This window comes from Pempheris klunzingeri, chromosome 16 (assembly GCF_042242105.1).
Source record: "Pempheris klunzingeri isolate RE-2024b chromosome 16, fPemKlu1.hap1, whole genome shotgun sequence".
Taxonomy (NCBI): Eukaryota; Metazoa; Chordata; class Actinopteri; order Acropomatiformes; family Pempheridae; genus Pempheris; species Pempheris klunzingeri.
Window position 1 is genome coordinate 24,270,719 of NC_092027.1, and position 21,465 is coordinate 24,292,183.

Sequence of the window (21,465 nt, forward strand, 5' to 3'; positions counted from 1 at the left end):
CACACCATCGCTCCCAGCTGCTTGTAATGTGTATGGGTTCCTCCAGATTTTGCACTGGGTGAAAAAAAACGCAGGAGCATCAGAGCAGCACCGACAATTTGACTAAATTTCACTTTCTAACACAGTGTTGCACGCACTGGATTCAAAGAGGGCAGCTTTGCATTTAGTTTTTCATGCATCCAGCTGATGCCTTCACTTCACCACCTGATCAACCTTTGGGGAGGCTATCTGATTCTGGAGCATTTCATCGATCTGCGTGAACCCTCATTTGCAGAGAATAGATGCCTGCAGGAAGGTGGGAAGTGTCGGCATGAGGACTTTCTGCAGGTAATTTCAGGACTGCTGAACATGGCCCGTGGTGGAAGAGAGCAACTGGGCTGGACAGCACAAGTTTGATTTACCTTGTTTACCTCCTGAGCGACACGCCACAGCTCCCCACCGCCTCTCTGGTTTATTGTCTGGTGGGTGCCGCAGTCAGCCCTCTGCCTCTTTCCCACTGGCTGATCCGCTGCAATAGGGCCAGTCTCCAAATTGGCCTATATTTCCCAAAATGAATTTCGACCAGATCCTCTCTGCCATTGGAGGCTTCGGCAAATATCAGAAAATTTTGTACATATGGATCTGTCTGCCCCAGATCCTCCTCGCCTTCCACATGATGGTGAGCATCTTTACCGGAGCCACGCCGCCCTATCACTGCCGGGAGAGCTCAAGCGCCGTAGCCGGGAACCAGTCCTCCTTCCCGGCTACACTCAGCCTGAACTTCAGCCTCTCCGAGTCCCACTGCTTCTCTTCCGATGTCATCCTGCTGGGCAACCGGACGGAGCGCGTCCCATGTGGCCACGGATGGGTGTACAGCAAGGAGACTTTCCAGAGCACAACAGTCACAGAGGTACGGTGGGATTGTGATGTGCACATTAAACATCATCTGTTTCATGAGAGATGAACTGGATGCAAATTGAATCTTTCCCAAATCCACGTTAATGCACGGAAACCTGCTGTTAATAAATAAGTACTCTTGGGCCTGATCAACACCCAAGGTTTCATAAAACATTTTTTTTTCTAAAAAACAAAAGTGGGTTAAGAAATTAAGGAATATAATGAGGAACCTGAACTTGAACCAGCAAGGTAGCCATGGGCCAAAGAATAGCTGCACGGCTGCCTCCCCTGCCTTGAATTATGTACAGCAATCTAATCATGCAAAAACTGATTTAGGATCATTCACAGTGCAAGAACATTATCAGCTGAAACAACTATGGTCTTAAGGACTTAATGACTAATTCTTCTTGCTGAGCGTTAGATGAGAAGATGAGGACCACTTTTATATCTGCTCAGTAAACACTCACTTAGCTTAGCTTAGCATAAAGACTGGAAATGGGGAAACAACTTGGCTGGCTTCACCTACAGCTAACAGAACCAACCTATCAGCACCACTCACTATTTATTATCTTTATTATGTTACATGTACAGTAACTAGTCATCATCATGAGGTTGCCAGGCAACCAGCCCGAAAATTCAGGATAATATCACGCCTGGCCAAGAAATAGTACTACACAACCAAACAAGGCATAACATGTTCACTGGTGAGCTTGAGGGGTGCTGGTGTGCAGGTTTTATTACCTACGTTCGTCACCGTTTTCAGTCTTTATGCTAAGATAAGCTCACCTGCTGCTGGCTGCAGCAATTTACCCAACTGTTACGAGTTCATTGTCTCATCTTAGTGTCAGCAAGAAAAGCCAACAACTACATTACGCCAAAATATCAAACAACCTCCATAAAGCTAAGTTTTGACAGAGGACATGTCAGGGAACAAAGCAGAGCGAACCTTAAGGCCTGTATCATGTCTCTAGGGTTGCATATTCCCATTTTCTCAGTGGTAGTTACGCTTTATCATATTACCACGAACCACTTGCAACACAGTGAACCTGCAGCTTTTGCAGGGGGGCTGTGGGGTCCCTGGGGCAGTTGTCAGCTGGGCCCTGTTGCTATTAAGCCTTGATACCATATACTATGATAACATGGACTCACTCTTGGACACTCAAGTGATGTCTGCTTGAACATCTCTCTACAACAGGCACCTCTCTGTAAAAGAGAAATAGGTTTGTTTGTTGCAGCCCCGTGCATGCTCCACTCCTCCCTTCTGTTTGCTTTCTTTCCTCCTACCAGTGGGACCTGGTGTGCGACAGGGCTGGACTGAACAGTCTTGGTTCGTCTATGTACATGTTCGGCCTGTTGGTGGGATCCGTGGTGTTTGGAGCCATGGCTGACAGGTGAGCCTCGCCGCTCTCTTTTAGCCTGGAGCCCTGTAGCCTCCGACTTGGTACAACACACAGATACAACACACAGCCAGATCCTCAGCATCAAAGCATGGCTGCAGGGGCGGGAGTCTTTGTCCTTTCATAGTCTTACGTAAGTAGGGCAGTTGACATATACTCATTTAATTGAAGGGTTAAAGTTGCACAGAAAGTAGATAGATTGAACTTGTACTTGATGTTGGTGCCTTAAACATCTTATGACTTTTAAAAAAGTCATAAAATATAATATCTTTAGGTGGAAGTGTCTATCAGCATTTAAATGATCATGGGACAAAAATTCTCCCATACTACTGAAATTCCTGGAGATGTGTTGGCCTCGTTTGGCAGTTTTCACACTAACACTCCACATTGGCCTGCACAGGCTGGTCTCACCCGTTACAATCGCAGTGGCTCACTCATGCACTCATTTATGCATGTGCTCGGAGAGCAAACTCATGTCCACACTTTCTCCCTCTGTGTGCGCAAGGTACGGCCGACGTTCCATCCTGCTGCTGTCCATCGCTCTTCAGACTGTGTTCGGAGTGGCTGTGGCTTTTGCGCCCAACTTCACCCTCTATGTGATCCTTCGCTTTTTAGTTGGCACCACGATATCTGGAGTCATCATCAATGCCTTTGTACTTGGTACTAACAAAACACAGATGCGCACTCAAACACAAACATGATGGGACGTGAGATTGATGGTATTGTTGATTTTTTAAATTGGAGCTGTATGTTTCCAGCGAGCTGTGGAGTTTGGCTTAGACTCTGGGGTGCAACTACATTAATGGATTTTGATTTGTAAAAGAACCTTTGTCAATTTTTTTTTAAAAAGTCTCCAACCTCACAAAAACCATTAAATATTCTAAAAGTTCATCATCATCAAGCTTATCAAAGTTGAAAGATATCAACTGCCAGATGGATTGCTCTGACATTTTCTACGTATATTCATGGCCCCCAGAGGTGGATCTTAATGGAGATCCCTTGACCTTTCCTCCAGAGCCACTCACAATATTCACATTTGTGGGTTCGTTCCTGTCTCCACAACTATTGGATGAATGGCCATGAAGTTTGGTTTAGACATATATGTTCCCCTTAATCAAACACTTGAACAACTTTTGGGATATGTGAACTTTCCATCAATCGTCTGTCCAATATTTAGTTTTGGAACACTTGCAAAGCCAATGACATTCACACCAGCCACAGCATCAGCTTTGTGTTTACTGCAAAGAAGGCGTGGGCGACCATGAGAAACTTTATTCCTGCCAAACATCGGCACGTTAGCATTGTGATTGTGAGCATGTTAGCATTATTCTTTGTCAGTACAGCCTCACAGAGCCGCTAGCATGGCTACACTTATTGGACTGCATGGGCATGCTTGTGTTAGTGAAGACACATGGTAAGCACATTATATTGCAGGTAGTTTGAATTCCTCACTTATGGACTGCAGACATTGAATTAGAAACAGATGTTGCAAGCAGGAGGAATTGTCATCTGTCAAGTAAAGTAGTGGATAGTCACCTCATTTGTCAGACCTGCACACATTGTACTTTAAGTGTAATAATGTCTCATACTTTTTGCACTATTTTTGCCCAATCCCAGAACACAAACCCTTGCCACCCTTTCCAAACCACCACCTCAGTTTAACCCTCTCCCAATGATTCCTCCCCTCCCCTCCCCTCCCCTCCCCTCCTCTCCTCTCCTCTCCTCTCCTCTCCTCTCTTTCCTGCACTGTTTTGTCAAAGGTACTGAGTGGACATGCACTAAGAGGCGCATGTTAGCCGGTATCATCACTGACTACGCATTCGGTATGGGCTACATGCTGCTAGCAGGCGTTGCGTACTTAATACGAGACTGGAGAAAACTGCAACTGGCTATATCAGTCCCGGGCTTCCTGCTGATCTTCTATATATGGTGGGAAATCTTATCTGAACATTAGATCCACTGTGTATTCATACATTTCTTGGACAAGAGTACATGAATGCCCCCTTTGTGATCCTCATTTCTGGCACCTTCCCCTGCCTCTGTCCACTCTTTCTCCTCTCCCTTCTCTCCCTGTCTGCTGTATGCTCTCTCTATCTCCTGTCAGGGTGCTTCCTCAGTCTGCTAGATGGTTGCTGGCCAAGGACAGGAGAGAGGAAGCCATCGCACTCCTCCGCAAGGCAGCACTTGTTAACGGCCGGGTCTTACCTCCCACCCTACAGGTGTGATATTTTTGTCTGACTTGTGAAAGACTAATCTTTTTGTGAAAGGATAAAAATGGTGTCAATCTATATTTTTTATTATTGTTAACAAACCCATAAAATGACCAAAACCAAGAATAAATTCTCAGTACTTTCAAACTTCCCTCCCATGTCTGTGGCACACAGCTGCTCAGGTTAGCTTAGTTTAGCTTAGCTTAGCTTGTTTCCTCCTATTTCTTATTATTATGCTAAGCTAAGCTAACTGGCTGTAATATCACATAGCGGGTCATTTTATCTAACGATTAGCAAGAAAGTCAATAATTCCCATTTATTCTTACTCTCAACCATTCACGACACAAATATGTAATTTAAAGGTGTCCTAAATGTCCTAAAACAAGCGGGTGCTGTAGTTTTAAGTAAATGTTACTAAATGTGTTGGGGAGTATTCTGCAGCTGTGGAGTAGTAAACATTTGGTGTGCCGGTGAGTGCTTATGGCGCCAGGAAGTGTATGTGGGGTTGTTAAAAATAAACTGCAGTATGTTTGTTCATGGTAATGAAGGAGCATGTCACCCAGTGCAACTGTGTGACTCCTTAATGTGTTTTTAATAGTTTGGGAAAACAGTGGAGCTCTATGACACAGAGGAATGAGATGCATCAGGCTTCTGCTGCACAGTTATTACTTGTTGTTTTTTTGGGGTCTTTTTATTTGATTTGTTTGTAGGTTGAGAAGATTTTAGGTGGAGAGAAGCAAAGTCACTCAGCAGTGGATCTGGTCCGAACGCCTCAGATGAGGAAGAGGGCTATCATCTTGTTCTACATCTGGTAAATTGTGTGTGTGTGTGTGTGTGTGTGTGTGTGTGTGCATGTTCATTTGGTTTTTAGGGTTTTTTGACATCACTAACAAATTACATTATATATTACTTTTACCATTTTCCTTCTCTCATTTTCCTCTGGTGTCTATATCTCTGTTCACCCCCCGTGCCTCAGGTTTGTGAATGTGCTGGTGTATTACGGCCTCTCGCTGGGTGTGTCCAGATTGGGGACAAACCTCTACTTGACTCAGTTTGTATTTGGGTTGGTGGAGATCCCGGCTCGTTCTCTTGTCCTGCTTGTCCTGCCGTGCAGTCGCCGACTCTCCCAGAGTGCTTTTCTTGCTTTTGGAGGACTTGCCTGTCTGCTCATGCTTGCTGTCCCTGCCGGTATGATGGACTCCGTATGTGTGTTCAAATAACCGATACTCTAATGTATTTCATCACTTTGATAAATATCCTGCCTGTGTCTGTAGATCGTCCCAATGTCCTGACTGGTCTTGCCATGGCGGGAAAGTTTGGTATAACAGCTTCCTTTGCTGTCATCTATGTGTACACTGCTGAAATATTCCCCACGGTGCTTCGGTAAGATGCGTCTTTAACCCTTTAACGCCAAGTGTATCATATTTGATACATACACCTCTACATCATCAGTGTGATATTTTTTGGTGGGTTTTTTTCTATTTTATATGTTTTGTTTGTTTGAGATAAAGAAACTGTGAACAATAAATTGCACAAAAATGCTGGGTATAGCAAAAGCGATACAAATGAAAACTTTTTAAACATTACATTTTTTTTTTTTCTAATTTGTCAGAAGGTTCAATAAACTCTCTCCACTCTCACTCCAGTTTCACACATAATCCCACGTGAAGTGTTTTATTTTATCTATGTGGTTAATACCTACATTTTCCCCCTTGTCTTGTACTTACAGGCAAACAGGGATTGGCGTATCCTGTATGTTTGCCAGGATGGGTGGCGTCTTAGCACCCATTATTAACATGCTCCATAATCACAACCCTACTACCCCGCTGGTCATCTTTGGTACCTCCCCGCTGCTGGGTGCTGTCCTGGCCCTGGCACTGCCTGAAACTGCAGACAGACCTCTTCCTGACACGGTGGAGGACGCAGAGAACTGGGACATGAGGTACTTTGCTTTGTGGATATTTTCATTTAAGTAGGAGATTAAAGTACTATGTGTTGTGAGTTCAGTTGTCAGAGAGAGGCTTTCAAACCAGCTGTTGAAGTGTTATCACAGGTTCACTTTTGACCCTGGATGTTCCTGTGTGAAGACGCAGCCTTCAACAGCTCAGTGTGTTTTGTCTCGCACAGGTCGCCTCCCAACAAGGAGAACTCTGAGATGTCGGAGGATATTAGCCAATCAGCCAGCAGCACAGAGGAGCAGGAGCTAAGACATCTAGCAAGCATCTAAAAGTGTGTAAAAGGGTGCACGCATTCCATTATTCACATATTACACAGCCTCAACTTTTTATTTATTTATTTTTTTTTAAATCAGATACAGTCCTAAAGACAGCCTCCTCTATGCAATTACCTGTCAGGATCTGAGTAGGAGCTCTATGCAAGAAAATAAAACACGTTCCACCCATTAAACCAGCACCCAAGTGCGAATACACACATACACTAAGCAGGTATTCATATACGAGGCCAGCAGCATACTGTTTTACCAGATGCAGGTAAACACCTGTGAAAATCAGAAATAGATCATCTAAAAAACTGCAATCTTGTACATTTCTCAGATGTTTACACCTTTATTCCAACTTTGAGAAGTGGTTTATTATATTTTAAGTATGTGGTGAGACAGAATAAACAGTCCCACTTAAGACTTTGCAGACACACAGACTGCACATTTTGTATATATTTTTTAAATCTACAGGCATCAACTCAAATTTCTAAACTAGACAGTATACAGTCCCGTCGAGCGGCTATCGTTAGGACTTCATAATTTTCAGGAATAATGGATTTGCTACACTTTGTGCATTTAGTAAAACCAATTATATACTATTTTTGTACGAAAGTACCATGTCAGTGGACTGTTTATCAAATACCTTTGTTATATATTGAACAAGCAACTGCCTCATTTTCTATGTTCTCATTCTCGAGCCAAGAGAAATAAAACTAGTCAAGTGAGATTGCATGCACTAGTTAACTTCTTGCTTATTGTAGCCTTTTGTTAGACTAATGTAGTTCATTTGTAGTTTTGTATGCAAACTATGGGATGTGACTGTGATCAGCATGTGAAGAGATGTTTCAGCATCGTTTGTGGAGATTTCTTCTCTTTTTATTATTCTGAATTGATGACTTGGATATGTGAATTATCTCAAACATTTTACAAGTGTTTAAGGGCTGTTACTGTGTACAAGAATTTGTGATTCATAAAAAAAATAAATAAATATTCAGGCATGGGTCAGAAGCACAGGTCATGTAATAAGCTATGTTACTCAGGCAAAATCTATTATTATTACTATAGCAAAGAAATGAGGCCAGTGTGCTTTGAATGCTTAAAATGTTGATGTGGAGGGGATAACCTGTTATTCCACTGCATGCCTTACTGCTGCCTACAGCATGTCAGTATGTTAGATTAGTGATGTCACTGAAGCAAGATAACAAAAAAAAAAAACTTTCCAGTTTTTTTATTGCATTGATTCCTGCCCAGTGCATTTAAATGCAACAAATTACAAGTACAAGAACAAGTGGAAATGTGTCACAAAATGTACTTAGTACAACTGAAATGAAGGCACTGTAGCCATGTGCCACCAGCAATAAACTTATCAAAACCATGTTTGAAAAAGCGGACGTGTTCTGTGTGCAGAATCACAATTAACCCTGACTCCATTCAACCGCAAAATTTAACACATCATTTGCACTAAGCAGCTCGGTTTGATGCGATAAACACACCTCAACACAATCGACATTAGGTGTCGTTCGTTTTCAGGCACTCACATAGTGGCATTAACATAAAGATTTAAATATATAGAGGGAAAGGGCAAATCTATGCCAGTGTAACATATGTAGCATCGGTGGAGACGCCACAGTTGTTATCCTTCATAGACATGAGGATGTAGCCGTCATTGCCCCAGTAAGTGGACCACGAGTTCTTTACCTGCCAGTATGGCTCCCCTTTCAGGGTGCCATATCCCACTGCAAGAACAGCATGGTCCAAATCGTCAGTGGTGTTACCTGGAAAACACAAAGACACAGGCCGAGTTATAGGCAGAGACAGACCGTTTTTGCTTTAAAACGTATGAGCACCAGTGCAGTGAGAGCTGAACTTACCACAGGCGGGTTCATAGTAGACACCGTGGCTGTAGAAGACAAATGATCGATGTGAAGCATCAATACTGACAGCCACAGGACCGTTTTTGAAGAGAGCGAGCTTAAGGGCCTCTGCGTCGCCCGATGTGACGTTGGTGTAGCTCTGGATACGAGCAGTGAGCTGGGATGTGTTCACATGGCAAAATCCATTCTGTACAGAAAGACAAAATGTTAAAATGAATCCTGTAGTGCAGCCGGACTGGAAACTAATGTACGTCTGTATGTTAGGCTGACTGAGAACCTGAAGGTAAAGACATCACTGATATGATATAACATTCACAGAGGCAGACTGTATTGGTAGGAAAACTACTGAAGGTGCTTTAACATACATATTTCATAGGAACTTAATATTTGAACACTCTAGTAATCCTACAGTGTCGCTGCCTCAACCAAATGAGCTCAGAGATTCCTTTTCTTGATTTATTTTGGCAGTTTTCTCCAAGATAACCTATGAGAAAGACTTTCAAAAGTCCAAGTAAAATAAAAAAAAATTGAAACACACCATTCACAATCTCTTAATATATAAAGAATCACGTGAGGGTGCTTCATTGTCAGCCGAAAGGAAACACCTTAAAGTCAAAAAAACCATCATGATGGGTTTCAGTGCAGTGCTACTTTATCTGGACTTTCCAGGTTATTTTGCTTCAACATGTACACGCTTCATGTCCTCGAATCATCTCACCATTCCCATATACGCTCCATAGGTTTCTGTCGTGGCAATGCCTCCATGTTTCATGATCCACTCGTACGCTCTCCACTCCTCCCCTCCGTCGCAGCCGTTATTGCCGAACCCCCAAGAACAGTCGACCAGCATCTGCTGAGACAGAACCTGCAGAGAGCCCGTCTGAAAGGACGGGAGCAAAGTGTGATCACACTCCACACCCTTATTAGTCACCTGTCCTGCATCAGTCACCTTCTCTGCAATACAACACAATCAGTTTAACCTGCTTTGGTGTCTTATGGAACTACACAAACATCTGAAAGTAATTCAGAGGGTTTATGTAAAGGTTTATGTAAAGAATACAAAAAGGCACGACATACAGATGGCTTTAGACTGAACGGTGAGGACTGTAATGAGCAGTTTTACACCAGCTGTTTTTCACGGTTTGCCAGGCAGACACTGTGACATCACGAAGAATTAAATATAAAATTGGCCCCTGGGGAGTGGCTCTGTTCATGAAGCTGCCTATGGGGATGGGGGGGAAGGTGGGGTGGGTGCAAAGGCGCACAGACGAACTGCTGAGGGCTTCACAACAGTCCTTTCTCCCAGCAATTAGTGGAATACTCACCCACACCATCCTCTGTGGTGTAATTATTTCGACAACTAACAAATCACTCTAGCAAAACTTAAATAACTACTGTTATGTGCATGCAGGTGTGTGTGTGGGGGGGTTATAAACTTGCCTTTATCAGTTCATAATATTCCTCCTTTTCTCCCATTACATGCACTCCAGCAACACATTGCCTTCTGTCTAGAAGCACACTTAATGACTCTGTAATGCTCATCTAAATTAAAAGCAGCATTTTATTTTATTTTTTTTAAATAACTGCCCACTTCCCAAATGTTTTTCCATTTTTCCAGCATGATGTCAGCTACCTATTAGACAGCTACTGGCCCCACGGCAAAAGACATCAATCAACATTGTGTGTGTGAGAGAGTCAAAGAATTTGGTCACTTCTATGGGGTGCCATCAAATCCCATAATAAACCATCCAATGTTTGGATCGAGTTGCTTGGCAACACGGGAATAGGAATGTCTTTGAGCTTTGCCTTCCACGGGTTGGAGCCAGGCCTAAGCTGACATTCACTCAGTTTTATTTCTTTGCGCACACTGTCAAGTCTGTGTGACGTGAGTGAAAGTGGCACAATGAACCCTCTTGTGGACCCGCCCCTACTCTGAAGGGGAGGACTTCTTTTCACTCACAGGGATCCTTCTCTTAAGCTCAGAGGAAAACAGCTACACCATAAATAGTGAGTGCCAGATGTAGATTTGTGTACACATCAAAAAGTTGACTCAAACCATCATTTTTTTTACCCAGACATGACAAAATAATGCATTTCTTAATCTCACCCAGTCAGTCCACCCTTACACAAACATCTACAATAATCATACTTACTCATAATTATACTGTCGATGGATTTGATATTGGGCACTTTTAAATCTTAATATTGAACTGGTATAATTAATCTTCCTTTTTTTGTTGGTCTACTGGTGCTTTAATAATTGTCACAATAATGCACTCAGTTCACCTCAAGTCTGCCCTATTTTTTCATTCATGTATCTATAATGTAATTTGGACAAATAATGCTATTTTTAAAATTTATTATGCCGTATTTTTCTGCCTAAACAATCCACCCCGTACAGCTACAAGGACAATCCAAGTTACCTCATAATTTCTTAAAGGTTCTCTATACCATATCATAGCATCTTGGATGACGGTCAGCTCACTGACTGATTCACAGACTCTCGTGCACTAACATGAACTCGCTGCAGGCATAACAACCAAACACAGGACAGAGAAGTGAGTGAGTGAGAGTGACTTCTATCTCTGCTCAGGTCACCGTTGCTCCACTGTATCTTTACATAGCAAACGGTTGTTTAATGCAGTATTTATGTTCTGAATGTCGTATAGAGAGCCTTTAAATATTGAGAGTGAAGCTAATGCTAATCAGCCAAAACAAGAACAGATGAACTGCCTTGCTGAACATATGTGGCTTCAAAGAGAATGAAGAAGCAGCCTCATCAGTTGAAAACACTGGAATGTGGCCAGTGACTGAGTGGAGGCTGCTTTTTATCCTTTCACCTTTAGGAAGAGAGCGCCCTCTACTGCTCCAGTGGTGGCAAAGCTCCAGCAGGAGCCGCAGATGGCTTGGTCCTTCACTGGGGTCACAGCACCTGCAAGGGCAGAATTGAGGTAAAACTAAGATGTCCTGCTGGGAAGATCAGTCAGTGGTAAACATTTCAAATTCTATATACACACCGTAAAGCCGCCAGTCAAGTGACTCAGGTACTTTCACCCCACCGTAACTACTTGTTGGAAATGGGAGTCCTCTGTTTGGCGTCTTTCCTCGGTTCCTTCCCCTCATGGTGGTCAGCTCCGACATGGTGCGATCTGACAGAGAGTTCAGAGCCAGAGAGAAGGACAGACCTGCTCTGTTCTTGGAGTGGACGTACCTACAGCAACAAGAAAACAGTCACCAGGTCATCAGAAACCCTTCAATTGAGCTGAACTGCTATTAAGCATGCATGAATCCTTCAAGAAAAGATAATCTTAGTACTGATGCAGTGCCACAACTCATCAGTATTTAACATCCCTCTCACCGGAGGTTGTGAACAAAAGCGTGCTGCCTTTTCTCATGTTCTCTTTCATCACTGTACTGACGCTGGAACTTCTCCTTGAAATGGTCAAACATGCGCTGCGAGTGGCCTGACGCTGAGGTGTGGATGAGATCTTTCATTGGATTGGCCAACATGTGGTGTTCTACTCCTGGACCAGGAAATCCCCCACAGCCCATCCCTATAGGGGAAAAATACAACATTTTTTTTTTTTTTTTAACCCTTTAGATTATTATTATTTTTTTTTTTTTTAAACACATCTTGATGCGTGCAGCTACGGCAGAGCAAACCTTCGGGCAGCGAGAACGTTTTGGGGTCCACATGAGTGCTGAACTCTTTGTAGTCCACCAAGTATTTGTCATAGTGTGACCCCAGCAGCGTGTTGTATCCCATCATCTCATAATGGAGCGGTGTGGCAGGGTCTTCTTTACCACCTGTGCTTCTCTCTGAATGCGTCACCCACAGTGTGTATGTGTTCTTCTTGTAACCCACAGTGGTCACATTCTGCCAGACTTCACACAGGGAGCCTCCATAGTACTCCATCCTCAGGAACTATGGGGGGGGGTTAACATTTTGACTTGAGTATTTTTCCAAAAGCAAACAATAAAGCATGGTTAGATCCCATAAACACCAGTGTGTCCTGTTGTAAAGAGAATAACAATAATTTCTCTGTTTTCATGTAGCCTGATTTTCCCCAAACCTAAACATCACTATGAGTTTGCATTGGTGCAAGACTGTGAGGCTGTGGAGACGATGCACAATGGACTTAAATCTCACTCATTAAGACTGCAGTGTAGCAGGCTCTTTGGAGGACCTGCACCAGATTATGTGTCGGTTGAACTGTAAGGCCACAAATGCAAAGGAGCAGCAAGTAGTTCGCGCTTACAACAAGGGAAGTGAGTACTTTTTTCTTCAGTAATTGTTTTCCTGTATTGTCAAATAACCCCGAATCCGACCTCATGCAATGCAGTGAAAACAACAGGCTGTCTTCAATGTTCTATATGGCGATAAGACCAACGTTCCACAAACCAATCTAATAATTGTGTATTGGTGTTCAAATCACACACACAAACACACACCTGAAAGCCCTGCACATCAGGCAGCGACCCCTGCGGTGCGACAGCTTCATCTTTTGTTCCGTTGACCTGGAAACACTTCATCACGTTCTGCTCCGCCTCTGTGGTCTCAGGGGTGATTTTGTAGGCAACGCCCCACTGCTGCCCCGCCCCCAACTGGTATGTCGACACCTGGCCTGTGGATGATCAGTGTGAGAGATGAGATCATTAGCTCCTTTCATCTATATGCACTGACAGTAACAGCTTCATTTGGTTAGACACCCATTATTGGTTTAACCTGTACGCAGACCCACTCGTCCACAGTGTGTAGGACAACGTTCTGCTACCCCATTCATTCATTCATTTTGTAAAAATCCCCTTCCTGTAAGAGTGTGTTTATTTCATTTCACATTGTTGTGAATTATATTGAATTCAGTGAATGAGGCAGGAGGTTTGCTGATTCTGGGTTTCCTTTTGCCCCCTTGTGACTCCTCAGCTGTAGATTAGCAGCTGACATTTAAGTAAGAGATTCTAGGGGAGAAACAATTTTGTTTTGTGGGTTCTGTGGGATTTGTATTTTAAAACAGATGTGGTTGTGAGCGCCGCACTGAAGTCAGTACATTGACAGAGCACTTAACACAGAGTGTTAATGTGCTTCTTTTAGCTTTGACTGCCAATAATAAATACTGACTTGCTTGTAGGTAAGGTTACAAACAGAGTAATTCACAGCATGGACATTTTTTTAATGCATGCATTGGCTTTGTTTTGGTTAAAAGTTACATTTGATAGGCCACACAGTGAGATTAACACATTCTAAAGTTGACACTAGGTAATTGTAGGTAGGCTGAAAGCTGCAGGCAGATAACAGGTTAGCTGCCACTCGCTCAAAGCACCTAGAAATGCAGGGACTGTGATTCAACCTCATCAAGATCGTGAGGATCCAGCAGACACAGCTTACTAAATCAGCTTAAACAAGACAAAAAAAGGTTAAAAATGACATGAGTCAACAGAATCAATTCCCCAGATCTGTTCATCAATTCTTTTTCACTTCTGTGTTTGTGTACTGGGTGCTTATGTTCTGCTCTGGTCTGACACAACAGGGTCTCCTCAGGCGAGCAAGGAAAACGCAGAGTCAGGTTTAAGAGAAAAAGCCACAGATCAAGAGGCTTCTTACCGTGGTAGTAGTCTATTCGGCTGGACTTTGCTGCTATGTCTAACCAGGCCTCAAATGGCTCCTTGATCTCAGCATAGGGCAGAGAGATCACTCCTGCAATGGAAATGTGAAAAGGTCCTGCAATGAGGCTAAACTTTGAGGAAAAGAGGCCTTGATTTATAATCAGATGTTGTACCGCTTACCTTTGACATGATAGCTGTTCCCAAAATTTGGAAGGGACGGGACTGCTTTTCCCTCTGCAGCTGAAAACCAAAATTAGAGTGTTGAAAGGTGCTTTACCAAAAAAAACACTACACTTTGTGTTTTGATCTGTTGGGTTGAGAGAACCACTGAGGAAAAAACACTTTAAGACAGAAGGGCAAATGACAAATAGTTAATTAAATACCACACAATGTATTGCATGCATTCGGATTGAAATAGTATAGTTTCGTTCAAGATCACAAGCCATATTTTAGGATCTATACAGTTTTTCCGATGAGCAGGTCAGCACTAAATTGAAATGTTTTTGCCAGAAGGTCGGCGTGGCATTCTCTGCATTCATCTACAATTAGCTGAGACAGAAGCACACATCCTGTCCTCAGTATTTGAAGGCCTGCGTGCATTAAAGTGCCTATTTCTGAACGTACTTTAGCGACATAAAAGACAGCTGTGAAACCATAATGTGGCGAATTAAATGCTGCCCTTACCTAAAACAGCCGACAAGAGAGCAGCAGCGATAAATAAACACATTGTCCCCTCTGTGCGCTCAGAACCACAAGAAAACATAAAGGTAGTCAGGCTAAACTCAGACAAAGACACATGACTGAGACCTACAGCTCTCCAAACACTAATTAAATAACACCCGCACAAACATTTTCTGTCAACCAATCGCAGCGTGGCAGGGAGGAGTATAGTCCAATCAGACACGAGGGGTGGGCTTTAGTGGAGACATCACGTGACTTGTGTCACATGACTAAATGACCTCCGGTGATGGTGATTTTAGGAAAAGTCTACTTTGCCAAAAGATGGCAGAGGTTGTGTCAGTGATGTCTGAGTGATCCTTTAGAGCACATATGTCAAACTCAAGGCCCGCGGGCTACATCCGGCCCGCGATACAATTATATACGGCCCGCGAGATAATTTCATGTGACTATTAAGAACGGCCCGTCGGTAAACAGCACTCCCACCTCTAATACTACAAGTCCCACAATGCACTGAACAGCTGCCGCGTTAGTCAGGACCCGTGCAGCAGCCCCTCCTCCCGCAGGTATAATGACACACCGATCAGCGGATCAATGCATCGATCAGCGCTGTTATAGCGACACTTATGGCGCGTTTCCACTAGAACCTACTCAGCTCTACTCGGAGTAGGTACTAGTGGAAACGCGCCATTAAGCTACCCCCCCCCCCAAAATAAATGGCTAAACGAAAAGTGGACTTTGAAAACAGAGACTTTCAAAGCAGGTGGGGGACAGAGTTTTACCTGTTTGTCGATATCGGAGGTGAACCTGTGTGTCTTGTTTGTGGAGCTGATGTGGCCATAATTAAAGAATATAAATATAAGACGACACTATGAGACAAAACATGAGGATAGTACAGAAAAGAAAAAAATTATTTAAAATTCTATTTATTTTATTGAGGAAAAGTTGTTGAAGTTTGGCTGTTTAAATTCATATTTCTGGATAAGATATATATATATATATATATATATATATATATATATATATATATATATATATATATATATATATATATATTATATTATATACTATAATAAAAGAGTCACTATTAGAGTCTTCACTAAATGTTGAGCCCGTTTGGCCCGCGACTTAGACCGTGTTTTACATTTTGGCCCTTTCTTTGATTGAGTGTGACACCCCTGCTTTAGAGGAAGGAGTACAGAGATAGACTTTTGAAAGGGCCACGGCTGAATTATATCAGCTGCAATCATTAGTTACCATGCAAGACAGATGTGACTACTCCACAGACACGAGGGCTCGTGACAGTCAGTGCATGAGGGATAAGTGCTATAGTGCACAAGACTGCTGACATCATAAATAAACAAACACAATACATTCGGTCAAGTTAAAAAGTGCATCAAAATAAGTGCTAAAAAGCAGGATTCTGCTCATTAAAAAGACACACCACACATCTAAAAAACCAAACAGGGTTAATAAATATAATAAATAAGAGAATAGGTATAAAAAGGAATAATTCATATGGCCACATCCCTGATTTCTTTCATTTTAGTTGTTCTTTTCCCTGTGTTGCAGCTGGTGGAGACTGCAGGGGAGGCCATGGCGGTTCCCCTGTTTGTCCACCAGATGGAGCCATCCTGCCAATCAACCCAGTCTTTCATTCAGTCCGTTTGGGGTGAATGTTTTTAATTTGTTTATCCACCTTCTTTCTGTTCTCTGTCGTTGTTCTTTTGTCCAGTTTATATTGGTTTCCAGTCCAAATATGGTTATATTGTCTGGTGAGTGTTGGTGGAGGTGGTTGTAGAGCGCTGTGTCTCTGTCCATTTTTTGTGTGTGATAAATGTGTTGTTTCAGTCTTTCCAAAAGTTTATTTTTAGTTTCTCCCACATATATGATTTGGCATTTTTTACATTTTATTCCATAGACCACGTTAGTGGTATTTAGGTCAATGTTTTGCCCTATGGGAGCCCCTACCCCTGACCTGTTGTTAAAAACAAACTTGGGTTTTAAAAGGCATTTGTGATGTGCCTGTAACCGTCCCTCCTCCCTTGTCAGGCTGGAATGCACCAGCATATCTTTGAGGTTTTTGTTCCTCCTGAGGGCCGAAATAATTCTGAATCCCTCCAGGTCCCCTTCCTCAGCCTGGGCCTCCCGGAAGTGGGATCTCAATTTGGAGCTGAGCCTCACCAGGTCCTGTGAATATGTGGCTACAAAAGGTATGGTGATTTTGTTGTCCTGTTCCCTGGTATATTGCCCTCCCCTCTGAAATATTTGTTTAACCTCCCCTTTTATTGTTCTTAGGAACCTTTTGGAGTATGCCCGGGGTCTTAAGGCTCTGAAAAGTGTGGAAGTGGCTCGTTCAACGTCCTCTGGGAAGCTACAGATCCTGTGGAACCAGATGAGTTGTGATTTAATGAGTCCTCTATATGTGTGTTTCAGGTGAAAACTGGATTTGTGTAAAAGTGCGTGTCTGTCTGTGTCCTTGAAGTGTACTGTGGTTGCTAATTTATTGTGTGTGTCGTTGTGAGGAATGAAGAAAACTTGTGTGTCCAGAAATTCTATTTTTTCATGGTGTATGTTGTGAGTTATGGTGATTGATGGATGGTGTGTGTTTAGGATCTGGAGGAACTCCTCGAACTCAGTCTCGGAGCCCCCCCAGATCCCAAATATGTCATCCAGATATCTGTAGTATGTGGTTGGTAAGTGTCTGCATTTAGTGAAGGCTGTAGCTTCCCAGAGGCACATGTATAAATTGGCGTAAGCCGGGGCAAATCTCTTGCCCATAGCTGTCCCATGAATCTGTAAATAGTTTTTGCCGTTGAACTGAAAATCGTTCCTGGTGAGGCTCAGCTCCAGCAGCTCCAAGATATCCCCATCCGGGCGTCCCGGGTCTGGGAACCTGTTGAAGGCCTCCCTGATGGCTTGGAGGCCCAGAGTCGTGTCAATATTGGTGTAAAGTGAATTGATGTCTATTGAAAATAAGAAGGCGTTAGTTGGTGTGTATAGTCCTTTAAGTTTATTGACAAAGTCGTATGTGTCCTTGATGTAACTGTCGTGTTTCTGTGAAAGTGGGTTGAGGTAATGGTCTATGTATTCTGCCACTCGACACGACTCTGAGCCACAATCACTCACTATAGGTCTGCTGCACGGAACTTCAGAGGGGATCGTCCATCCCACAGGAGGCTTGTGGATTTTGGGGAGCAGATAAAAGATTCTGGGGCGGGGTTGATCTGGACCTGAGAGATATTGTAATTGTTTGGTTGTGATGTATTTGTTATTGTGCATTCTAATTAAAATGTTGTGAATACGTTTTTGTGTGTCCGGTTGTATGGATTGTGGTAATGGTACATAGTGTTTATTGTTACTCAACTGTCTATTTGCTTCAAAAAGGTATTGGTGCTTATCCATAATAACGATCTGTGATCCTTTGTCTGCTGGCTTGATGACTATGTCCGGGTTATTACTGAGTGATTTGATTGCCTGTTATTGTGTTGGTGTGAGATTGTACTGAGTAGGTAATCTGGGTGTATAATGTGTGAGGCTATCTAGGTCTTTACGGATGAGTAACTGGATTGAATGTGAAACTGAGTTTAATTGTGGAGTCCATGTGGTGGGGTTTGTAAATGGTTGAAAGGTGTTATTGCTTTGGTAATTAAAGTAATCAAGTAATTTCAGCCTCCTGTGGTATGTGTGGAGATCCCTCCTCAGTTCTGCGCGGCTCCGGGGGCCCGGAGTGGGGATAAATGTCAGCCCCCTGTTAGGTTCTTATATTGACAGCTCAAGAACTCAACAGAGGTTTTCAGTCAGGTCTCACAAGCAGTTTATTCTGGTCACAGGTCACAGGTAAAGTACTCGCAGCGCTGGACTCATAACGGACCCCGAGGGGGGCCGGTCAGAGGAGCCCCCTCTCGTGTGTGTGTCCCTCTGGTGTGTCCTGTTCCGTCTCTGTCCCTTCTCTGTTTCCAAACATCTCATGTTTAAATGCTTGTTGGATATCATAAAGTACGTAACCATTTCTGATTAACTGTTTAGGTTCGTGCGTCACAGATGGCACGTTCCTGAAGTGATGTTATGGTAATCTAACAGTTGGATGTTGGTTGCAAGGCGTGTATCTATAATCTAACTTCAGAATATGTTTTGCACAACAAAAGCACTACAATCAAGGTCTGTCTGGTACATTCTGGAGGTCAGATTGACATATTCTGTTCACTCTCATGAGGAGAGAGTAACTTTATTTGAGAAGGCCTGAAACATTCTATGGTCATATTAAATTCTAATTCAACACCCCTCTCCAAGACTTCACTCTGCTCCAGGCTGAGTTCGAAGGACCTAGAGAGATTGGTTATGTTACCGAGGGGGGCTGTGTTGTCACACCTGGCCCCCCTCACATGTTTAAATCCGCCAGCCACATGCGGAGGATTTTCTTGGTGGTTTCCGGTGTCCAATGTACGGGATCGTCTGGCTCTGTCTTAAAGAGAAGGGGATTTAATTCAGGTAAAAACTTGCATTTGGCTGAAATGGAGTCATTCAGGGCCCCCAGGAGGTCCTGCTGTTTTAGATCCAGCCTGGGGGAGAAGTTGATTACAGGTACATAGATAGTGGCATTGGGAAACTTGCTCTCCGCCATCCTCCTCAGCTGTTGACGCTGTTTCCACGTTGTTAATTGTAATTGTGTCTGCAGGCAGTTATTTAGGCCTGCAGCTAGGACCACTTTCCGGGTGCCCGGATTGGGGTCAATTTTTTCCAAAACTTTCTTCAGGTGATGGAAAGTGGCACCCGGAAAGCTGTCTACCTGGACCTCCTCATCCCAGAAAGCGGGTATTCTTGACAGGTTAGAGTCACCTATGATTAATATAGGTTTCTGTACTGTAATCGACCAGTCATGAATTTTCTTACTGGTGCGTGCGTGCCTGAACGGTTCCCGGCGTGCAGCAGGAGTGTCATGTCTCGTCATGTCTGTTAAGTTTGTTTTGTTCACTTGTGTTTTGTCTCGTCTCTCTCTTCCTCTTTTATTTTGAAAACTAAACTCCCCTCTCGTTTCAGGTGATTGTCTGCCCCGCCCTGATTGTCTCCACCTGTTCCCCATCACCTTGTGTGTATATATAGTCTGCATCTCCCATTGTCTTGTTCTGTCCAAGCGTCAAAGGTCTATATTATTCAGAACCAAGCCATAGTTTTGTCATGCCATGTTGTAGTAAGTATATTGTCTGTTGTAGTAAGTATCCTGTCCTTGTAAGTATCGTGTTAAATTAAAAGCTGTTAATACTGTCTGTGAGTTCTCGCTTTGTGCTTTTGGGTCCACCCTGTCTCTGAGCCCCGTGCTTAACAAGGAGCGGACACCTCGGGTGAGTTTGTTAGGCTTGTGTTCAAGGAGGACTCAGATTGGGTTTTATTCAGACACGAATTATCGTTTTCTGTAAGGCCCATCATCATTTTGGAATGTCCTCCCGACGTCACTATGGCCATAACAGGTGACTGCTCCGCTGCAGGCCGGGACTCCTCTGGTGTGGGATCTGGAAGAGAAGCAGGTAAGATGTCATCGTTATCTAGGGCTATGACGTTGGAGTAGGAGGTAAGTACTGTTCTGTTATGGTCATTGTTGTGTATTGAACTATTATTACAGGTCGAGGTGACAGGTGAGTGTGGTTTCTGATGTGGGGAGAGGTTGAGGGGAGATGAGGGGAGATGGCTGAGTCCGGTCCAGCAGTCAGGCCAGGTGTTCCGCTGTCCATGATTGCTGGGTCGGCGGCCATGTCGGTTCCGATCATTACATCGGTGGCCTTGTTAGCCTCTGGGCTAGTAGTTAAGTTAGCCTCAGTTGGTGTTATTTCTCCCCGTAGGGCTATTGGGAGGTCCCCGGAGCGCGTCACTTCCAGGAGGGATCTCCTGGGTGGGTGTGGTGGTCTGGGGGCGAGACTGCCATTTTCTATGCCTGGAGAATTTAGGGGGCTCTGAGGACCTGGAGGACGGCTCGGAGCCTCTAGAGGTAAGTGAGCCTGTGAGGGAGTCCTGGCTAATGGTGTGGTGTGTGTGATGATCTTATCCGGTGGGTGATTTTTCAGGGCTTGTGCATAGGAGAGTTGCACTGGCCACAGGGCTGGTCCAGTCCTTGGCTGCTCCCTGGAGGCCTGGGTTTTGAAATAAAATCACAAAAAAAAGTATAAAAGAAAGGACAAACAGACATGGGGAGGGGGGGAGGAGTGAGGGGGGGCAGGCTGCCTCAGAGGGGCCTGTCTCACAGGGGTGGGGGGTGGGGGGAGGGGTTGAGGTTAGGCGTGAGGGAAAATTGGTTGAGGTTAGAATAGGGCGGGATTAGTGTTAGGGATAGAAGAGGGGGAAAGAAGGGTTAGGTTCTGGGTCTTCCCAGCGCCCCCGAAGGGGTGCTGGGTATGCACTGGCCACAGGGCTGGTGCAGTCCTTGGCTGCTCCCCGGAGGCCTGGGTTTTTGAAATAAAATCAGAAAAGGAAGGGGAGGAAAAGAAAGAAAAGAGGGGGAAATTAATAAAAAGACAGACAGACAGACATGGGGAGGGAGGGGGGAAGGGGGGGGCAGGCTACCTCAGAGGGGCCTGCCTCACAGGGGTGGGGGGTGGGGGGAGGGGTTAGGAGGG

General features: G+C 43.9%; 2 protein-coding genes across 2 annotated transcripts; one reads left to right on the forward strand and one right to left on the reverse strand.

Annotated features, from left to right (window-relative positions):
- The first annotated feature begins 544 nt into the window (after positions 1-544).
- LOC139215132 (solute carrier family 22 member 6-B) lies at positions 545-6,710 on the forward strand. The gene is made up of 10 exons (XM_070845988.1): positions 545-889; positions 2,164-2,267; positions 2,779-2,933; positions 4,034-4,202; positions 4,378-4,492; positions 5,194-5,294; positions 5,460-5,671; positions 5,758-5,866; positions 6,213-6,425; positions 6,611-6,710. Exons 1-10 carry the CDS (start codon positions 551-553, stop codon positions 6,708-6,710), a joined length of 1,617 nt encoding a protein of 538 aa, XP_070702089.1. The 5' UTR covers positions 545-550.
- Positions 6,711-7,913: 1,203 nt separating this feature from the next.
- LOC139215891 (digestive cysteine proteinase 2) lies at positions 7,914-14,987 on the reverse strand. Its single transcript, XM_070846929.1, has 11 exons — positions 14,864-14,987; positions 14,360-14,419; positions 14,178-14,270; positions 13,028-13,200; positions 12,239-12,500; positions 11,934-12,129; positions 11,593-11,786; positions 11,416-11,507; positions 9,294-9,455; positions 8,573-8,762; positions 7,914-8,476 (listed from the first exon to the last, which is right to left on the reverse strand). Exons 1-11 carry the CDS (start codon positions 14,940-14,942, stop codon positions 8,289-8,291), a joined length of 1,689 nt encoding a protein of 562 aa, XP_070703030.1. The 5' UTR covers positions 14,943-14,987; the 3' UTR covers positions 7,914-8,288.
- Positions 14,988-21,465: the final 6,478 nt, after the last annotated feature.

What these genes read in the sequence shown, in the direction of transcription:
- LOC139215132 (XM_070845988.1), top strand. Translation starts at nt 551, where the DNA reads ATGAATTTCGACCAGATCCTCTCTGCCATTGGAGGCTTCGGCAAATAT. An exon ending in AGAGCACAACAGTCACAGAG is followed by an intron (nt 890 to 2,163) that starts GTACGGTGGGAT and finishes TCCTCCTACCAG; the next exon opens with TGGGACCTGGTGTGCGACAG. An exon ending in GCAGAGAACTGGGACATGAG is followed by an intron (nt 6,426 to 6,610) that starts GTACTTTGCTTT and finishes TGTCTCGCACAG; the next exon opens with GTCGCCTCCCAACAAGGAGA.
- LOC139215891 (XM_070846929.1), bottom strand. Translation starts at nt 14,942, where the DNA reads ATGTTTTCTTGTGGTTCTGAGCGCACAGAGGGGACAATGTGTTTATTT. An exon ending in AACGTTCTCGCTGCCCGAAG is followed by an intron (nt 12,130 to 12,238) that starts GTTTGCTCTGCC and finishes TTTCCCCTATAG; the next exon opens with GGATGGGCTGTGGGGGATTT. An exon ending in ACTTGACTGGCGGCTTTACG is followed by an intron (nt 11,508 to 11,592) that starts GTGTGTATATAG and finishes CTGCCCTTGCAG; the next exon opens with GTGCTGTGACCCCAGTGAAG.